The sequence below is a fragment of the Crotalus tigris genome, unplaced genomic scaffold (assembly GCF_016545835.1).
Source record: "Crotalus tigris isolate CLP2741 ecotype Arizona unplaced genomic scaffold, ASM1654583v1 scf7180000020588.15403103151:6194809, whole genome shotgun sequence".
Taxonomy (NCBI): domain Eukaryota; kingdom Metazoa; phylum Chordata; class Lepidosauria; order Squamata; family Viperidae; genus Crotalus; species Crotalus tigris.
Genome location: NW_024098092.1, coordinates 4869194 through 4876834, shown reverse-complemented (window position 1 = coordinate 4876834; position 7641 = coordinate 4869194). Strand labels below are relative to the sequence as shown.

Sequence of the window (7641 nt, the reverse complement as noted above, 5' to 3'; positions counted from 1 at the left end):
CGGGCCGGGCGGGGGGGTCGTCGGGGGCGGCGGGGGGGTCGTCGGGGGCGGCGGGGGTCCCATGGCGAGGCGCTCTCGGCGGCTCTAAGCGGCCATGGAGCTGGGCTGGCTGGCTGGGTGGGAGGGGGAGGGAGGGGCGGGGGGGAAGGGGGCTCTGCCCGCGCGGGCTCCGGAGATGCGGCGGGGGCGGGGGCGGCGGAGGGCGAGGCGGGGGTCTCCGCCGAGCTCGGCCGGGCGCTGCTGATGCTGCCTCCGCCGCCCAGCGCGGGGAGGAGACTGGCGCGAGAGGCGGGGAGGGGGCGGCGAGCGCGGGGGAGCCTCTCCGCCCGCCCCCTCCCCTCCCCTCGCCCGGCCGGAGTGGGGGGCGCGCGGTGGAGCCTCCGCGGGCGGGCGCAGTCTACCCGAGGGGAGGAGGAGAGGAGCGGGAGGGGCTGCCTGGGGTTCCCCCTGGGGAAGAGGCGCTCTCGAGGGTCCTGAAATGGGCTGGGGGGGGGCAAAGGGAGCACTCTGCCTGCTCCTTCTTAGGGACTAGCAGCTCTCCGCCTGAAGCATGGGGCTCCTCCAGAGCCTGGATTAAGCTGGCGTGCTCTGAATGGAGGGGGTGGATTCTCCCAGGGTGCCATCCTCAAGTCAGCTCTCTCATCTATCTATCTATCTATCTATCTATCTATCTATCTATCTATCTATCTATCTATCTATCTATCTATCTATCTATCTACCTACCTTCTATCTATATCTATATCTATATCTATCTGTCTGTCTGTCTATCTATCTATCATCTCTCTCTCATCTATCTATCTATCTATCTATCTATCTATCTATCTATCTATCTATCTATCTATCTATCTATCTATCTATCATCTCTCTCTCATCTATCTATCTACCATCATTTATTTATTGAATTTATTTCAAATGACTGGGTGGCTGACAGCACAGTAAAATTAGAAACATTAAAAATCATCAAATATCAAATGACGGACCACTGATTCAATGACATACATATATATATATATTGAATATATACATATTGAAAGGATCCACCCACTGCATGACACAGCCCTGAATGAGCCCCTCTCAAGGGAAGCTTCTGATTTACCAAATTCCTCCTCAAAAACAAACACCACCCCACCCCACCCCATAAGCAAAGAGACCAGATGTGCTGGAAACACACACACACACACACACACCCTGAGAGATAAGAAATCTTGACTAAAACTTCAGTTATCGGTTATCAGCCCACCTTCTCTCCCCCCATTTCATGTTGAGCCAGGGGGTTTAGGTTTAAAATCCTTCCACCATAAACTTTATGGAGACTTTTTACCACAGTCCATAAATTTCCGTGGAACCGAGACTGGAAAGGGGTTTACTTAAGGGGGGGGCAGTTTCTGCCAATTCCCTTCTTGGGGAGGGGGCAATGAGACGTCAAAAGTCAACGGCCCCCTGCGAGAAAAGTTTCCCAAAATGCAGAATTGTCTTCAAGCCAGCTCCAAGGAGGAGGAGCTTATTCTCAGATCCAATGAGAATGGGTTCTCATGGGGGGGGGGGAAACGGGACCAATTTGGGGCCCAATTGTGATTGTAAGCAGAGGACTGTCCATATTGGGGGGGGGGTCTCTGTCCCCTTTCACTGCATTCTTCCAGGATGTCAAGAAAAAAAAATCACAATTACAGCTACTCGCAATCGGGACAGCCCCTCCCCTCAAGTTACGACCATAGTCAACCCCAAAATTTACATTGCTATGCATGAGACGCTGCGACCGTCGTAAATGTGAGTCAGCTGCCGAGCGTTTGAATTTTGATCACCTGACGGGGATGCTGCGATGGTCGTAAGTGTGAAAAATGGCCGTAAGTATGAAAAACGGTCCTAAGTCCCTTTTTTTCAGTGCCGTCGTAACTTTGAACAGTCACTAAATGAACTGTTGTAAACTGAGGATTTGACCTGTAGTATAGTTTTCAAATCCAGCGAGGAACACTCTTATTCTCCCATATTTATAGGCACAAGTTGAGTGTCTTTTAATGGAATTAAATCAACTAAAGTTTCCTGAATTATTCAAGAAAGGTAAAGAAAAAAAAACTGAATTTCTACTTTGGGCTGGAGACCCAAAGAAGCTCCTGCAAAAATTCACCTACAGATCCTCCTCGACTTACAACAAGGCTGAAAAAAATGACTTATAACTGGTCCTCAGACTTAACAACCTTTGCAGCATCCTCAGGGTTCAAGGCCTTGAAAGGAAGGGGGGGGGGAAATGAGCATGTTTTCTTGGGATCAGCACATCGTAAATTTATGTGTGTGTGTGTGTGTGTGTTGTGTGTATTTTAAAATCCAAAATAATTTAAAATTTAGAAACATGACATACATCGTTTAAAATTAAAATAATAAAACAGATGTAGTATACAATGTTATATATATATGATTTGTTCATAAATAAATATATATTAAAATTTTATATATTTTATAAACAAGTAAATAAATAGAGAGAGAGAGAGAGACTCTTGTCTTATGAAACAGGCCATATTATGAAACAGGCGTTATCTAAACAATATGACCTAGAAGATGCTGTAATTTTAGCATCTTTAGGATATGCTGCACTGAACGGTTCCCGTTTCGGATCGTTAAAAGGGGATGGAGCGCTGGAAGGGGGCCTTTCGAGATCCTCTAGTCCGACCTCCGCGCCTTTTTCACTGCCTCCCAGGCGTGCGCCGAGGGAACAGGGTGGAGGGCGAGGATGATGGGTTTCCTGGCTTCAAAAGGAGTGGAAGGAGGAGGGGGAGGCAGCATAGTATGCTGGGAAGTGGGGGGGTGGGGGGAGATGCCCCGGCCGGCTGTACACGCTCCTCTCCGGCCGTCCCCATGGAAACCTCCAGCCCGCCCCAGGCCCCCCAGCCGGTTTCTGGGTCACGGGAGGCTCCCGCGTCGCCCTAGGCCGGGAGGAGGCAAGAGCGGTGGGGCTGGAAGAGGAGGGGGTGGCTGGACGAGGGGAGCCCCGCAGGCCTTCCCCTCGGCCCCTTTGGAAGTGGGGTGCAGCTGCAACTTGTCCCCCTCCTTTCTTCCTCCCTCCCTCCCTTTTCCATCCATCCATCCATCCTTCTCTCCCTCCTTCCTTCCTTCCTTCCTTTCCTTCCTTCCTTCCTTCCTTCCTTCTCTCACTCCCTTGCTCCCTTCCTTCCTTACTCTTTCCCTTTTCCATCCATCCATCCATCCTTCCCTCCCTCCCTCCCTCCCTCCCTCCCTCCCTCCCTCCTTCTTGCCTTCTTTTCTTCCTTCCTTTTCATGTTTCTTCTCTTTTCCTGTGTGTGGGGAGGGGAGATGGGAGGGGGACTGCCAAGGAATCCTGGGCCTGTGCAGAGGGTCAGCCAAGCTGCCTTCACTGGGCAAATGTTTTTTTTTGGGGGGGGGGGGTAACTCAATCTGCCCCTCCAGCCAGGCTCGCTCAGTCCTGGAGATGTGATGCTTCTCCAGATCCACAAAGCCCCCTTTTCATAAAGCAAGGTGTGTGTGTGTGTGTGTGTGTGTGTGTGTGTGTGTGTGTTTAGGGTGGGGGTCTTCTTTGCTTGCTTTCTTGCAATGTCCCCGGGAAGGTCTGGATGCCAATCCTTGAGCGTCTAGCGCCCTCTGCTGGCTCCATCCAGGTCACCTAAATGCTGGACCGAAGAGACAGGTAATCCTTTACTTAAAACCATTTGTTTAGTGACTGTTTGAAGTTACAACGGCACTGAAAAAAAACGGGCTTATGGCCGTTTTTCACACTGACGACCGTCGCAGCATTCCCCTGTGGTCACGGGATCAAAATTCAGACCCTTGGCAACTGACTCGTATTGATGACGGTCGCTGCACCCTGGGGTCATGGGATCCCCTCTGGCGACCATCTGACCAGCCAAGTCAACGGGGGAAGCTGGATTTGCTTAACAACCTCGTCCCTAACTTAAAACCGCAGTGATTCACTTAACATCTGCCGCAAGAAAAGTCGGGTAACCCAGACGCAGCCAGCAGAGGGCGCTAGATGCTCAAGGATAACTTCAAACAGACACTAAACCGACCGTTGTAAGCCGAGGAGTCCCTGTAAAGCCTTTCTGACACCCTCTGGATCATAAACTCCCCCCCTCTCCCCAAGAGGACTCACCGCCGTGAAACCTCTGTTCGAATTACCCCACGAAACCTGGAAAAACCTTTCGTCAATGATCATTTATTAGATTCGTTTGCAAATGCGGCAGAGACCTCAAGCTCGGCGGCTTCCCTTGGAAACAAAAAATAGAGGGTGGGGGAGAAAAGCAGGGAGGGGGCCAAGCAGAAGGAAGGAGACGGGAGAGGAGGAGGCTTGCAACTCGTCAGCCCCCCGCGTTATCCCTTCGGGGCGCACGAGAGACGGACGCCCCCAGAGGTAACGCGTTCAGACATTTGCCTCGGGGAACAGCAGGAACCCGGAGAATATGCTATCCGACCCTTCTATGCCCCCCAGCAGTGAGTTTTTCTCCGTCGGCTCCAGCCACACCATCTCGCCCTGGGCCACCCGGAGGACCACCCCACCGGTGGTCACCTGAAAGGTGTTCAGGACGTAGTCGCAGAAGGTCACCACGCTCTCGCTGCTGGCGCTGCCCCGCCCCTTCTTCAGCTTCAGACACAGGTTGCCCCGTGAGGTGGCGTGGTAGGTGAAGTAGTAGATGCCCGGGATCTGGCAGGTGAACTGACCGTAGCGATTGTTGTAGTGGTTCCCCACGTTGGTGATGACTCGGTCAAAGCGGACCGGTCGAGCTCGGCTCGGGGTAAAAGTGGTACCCCGCGTGGCCGAGAAAGCGGATTGGTGGGAGGTTTTGGCGTCCCCGGATTCGCCCTTGGGGCCCCGGTCTCCGGGGGGGCCAGGGGGACCTTTGGCCCCGGTGGGTCCCCGGGGTCCAAATTTCCCTGGGAAACCTGGAATTCCCGGTTCCCCTGGTTCGCCAGCGTCCCGGAAGTCTTCGACTCTTCCAGGTGGGCCTAGAAAAGAGACAGAAGAAAAAAAAAGACACAGGGGTGGATGGGGTAGCTTCACTGTGGGTCCTAGCGAGCACTGAGTTCCCAGCCTACCTTGTAGGGTTGTTGCTGTGGGTGCAGACTAAGGGGGTGGGTGGGGAAGAAGAACTGGAAGGGAGAATTCTTCTTTTCCTTTCTCCTTCTTTCCCATCTCCTCCTCTATCTACTTCTCCATCTTCTTGTCCTTCTTCTTCTCCTTCTCCACCTCCATCTTTCCCTTCTCCCTCTCCTCCTCGTTTGCGACCGCCGCCAGCAATCTGCCAGCAATTACGGCGACTACACGGACCCGAATGCTAATTATGCTCGTGCTAACGCAGCTCCTGGTTTTCCCCAGTTCCTTGAAATTCAATCAAACTCTCTGATAAGTGGTTCGGGCGAATGGAGGACAAAAGGTTTGCGAAGCTCCTGAGGTAGAGGCTTTGTTCACCCCTGTTGCAGTAGACCTCCTCCGAGGCTGGACTAGATGACCCAAGCTCCCTCCCAACCTTTTCCCTCCCCTGCCTTAGATGGAAAGGTCTCTGCCCACCTTAATAGGATCCTTCTCTTGCTTACCTCGCTCTCCTTTGCTCCCGTCAACTCCATCCTGGCCGTCCGAGCCCGGAGCTCCTGGCATCCCAGGGGTCCCTGGAATCAGTGGGGGTCCTTCACAGCTGCTGGCCTGTGCCAGCCACGCTGCAGGCAGGCAGAGCATCAGCACCCCGACCGCCACCTTGGCGCTGAGCATCCTGGATGGGCACAGAAAGCAACAGAGCGATTAGGTGGAATTGCCCCCCCCCCCAGACAAAGGACTTCAACTCCCAGAATCCTGGCTGGGGAATGCTGGGGGTCGAAGGCCACCAGCCTGGGTTTCAGTTTTCAGATGGGTGGGACCTCAACTCCCAGAATTCCCCCAGCCAGCCATGCCAGGAGTTGAATTCTGGGAGTTTGAAGTCCATCTGTTCTTAAAAGTTCCCGAGATTGAGAAACGCTGGTTTATTTCATACCATAGTTTGCCAGTTAGGGCTCTGGGAACTCAGCCTTTGCCTTGTGTGAGCCTGGGTTTAGCAAGGTCATCAGAATCTCCTCTCCTGCTTTTCTTGAGCTTTCATTAAAATACATCGTGGGTCCTCAGCAAGGGAGGCTTTTAAGAAGAGACTGGACAGCCATTTGTCCGAAAAGATACAGGGTTTCCTGCCTGAGCAGGGGGGTTGGACTAGATGACCTCCGGGGTCCTTTCCAGGCCTGTTATTCAGCCCTGGTGGACACCAACAGAAACTCTCCATCATCCAGGTCACGGTTGTCTCAAAGGTGCTTTCCCCCCCAAAAAAAACAAACGAACTTTCTTAGTTTTTAATTTTTTTTAAAAAAATGTTTCACTCCTTTAGCAGAGATGGCTAAAGCGACTGCTTTGATCAAAGAAGGGGAAAAAAAAACACAATTATTTTTGTTTCGACTTGGAAACCACTTCTGGACTTTGTGCTTGAGGTGGGGGGAAAAAAAGGAAACTTCGATTTTGGGTTTCACCAATTAGATAGGCTAGTTTATTCTATTATGCGATGGTTAAAAAAAAAAAGAGAGAGATTTGACGTTATTATCTTATTCTACCAAGGCCTTTTCTTTCTTTTCCCCCTTTTTCTTACACTTTCCCTTCCCTTTATTTTCCTGCTGTTTTCTTTGGTCTTTCTGCATTTTATATTATAAAGGAATAATAAAAAAAGATTTTTTAAAAAAGAAAAAAAAATGTTTCGCTTCTCGCCCAAGAACTGAAGAAGCTTCTCGGATGACAAACAAAATGTTTTCCAAGGGAAAGCACAACAACAACAACAGCAACGACAACAAGAAGAAACTCCAGTTGTCTACGGAGAGTCTCTGTCATCCCGCTGGACTTTCCTGTTTTTCTTTGAAGATGTTTCGCTTCTGATCCCAGAAGCTTCTTCAGCTCTGAGTGGACGGTGGGGAGTGGCAGGATTGTTATGTTGCGCCCTGCGTTTGTCAAGGGGTTGTTTCGTCCCCCCCAAGGGACAGATCTGCACAGGGCTCCCTGCACTGTGCTGTCTGCAAGGAGTATAAATCCTTCCCTTTCCCCACCATCCAAAGAAGCCGACGAAGCTTCTCGGATGAGTAGCGAAACCTCTTCAAAGAAAAAAACAAGAAAGTCCACTTGCTTCTTGAAAAAAGTCACTTTTGGGACAACCTGGTGGATCCTTTTGTGGACCCCCCCCCAAGAATCTGCGATTCACCACCGTCATAAACACACGCAGACACACACACACACACACACAACTTGCAAAGGTGCTGAGCTCCACAGCAAAAATCTCCCCCTCCCTCAAAAAAAAGTCATTTTCTTACCTAGCCCTTCTTTCTGTGCCCTCAAGCTAGCAAGTCTTAGCTGCCGCCCGTTGTCGGTCCGTCCTGTCCGGTGCTGTTGGAAAAGTCAAAAGCGATTTGTCAGATGGGACAGGCATGTGTGTGTGTGCACACACACATCTCTGGGCTTCAGGCTGCTGACCTCCTTCCCCCCCCCTCTTTCCTCCACGTTGTGTTTGCCACAACGAGGAAACTAGCCCAAGCTTCTGCTTTCTGCTGGGTGACACCCCCCCCTCCCTGTACCCTCATCCGCCTTGCCAGCAGTTTCACATCCATCCTTCTCACGGG

General features: G+C 51.6%; 1 protein-coding gene across 1 annotated transcript; it reads right to left on the bottom strand.

The window, feature by feature from the left end:
- Positions 1–4163: 4163 nt before the first annotated feature.
- On the bottom strand, positions 4164–7512 carry C1QB (complement C1q B chain). Its single transcript, XM_039367535.1, has 3 exons — positions 7336–7512; positions 5560–5732; positions 4164–4971 (listed from the first exon to the last, which is right to left on the bottom strand). The coding sequence occupies exons 2-3, from the start codon at positions 5729–5731 to the stop codon at positions 4388–4390; spliced, it is 756 nt and encodes a 251-aa protein (XP_039223469.1). The 5' UTR covers position 5732; positions 7336–7512; the 3' UTR covers positions 4164–4387.
- Positions 7513–7641: the final 129 nt, after the last annotated feature.

Coding starts and splice junctions, on each gene's coding strand:
- C1QB (XM_039367535.1), bottom strand. CDS start 5,731: ATGCTCAGCGCCAAGGTGGCGGTCGGGGTGCTGATGCTCTGCCTGCCT. Junction 4,972..5,559: donor CGGGAGCAAAGGAGAGCGAG/GTAAGCAAGAGA, acceptor TCTCTTTTCTAG/GCCCACCTGGAAGAGTCGAA.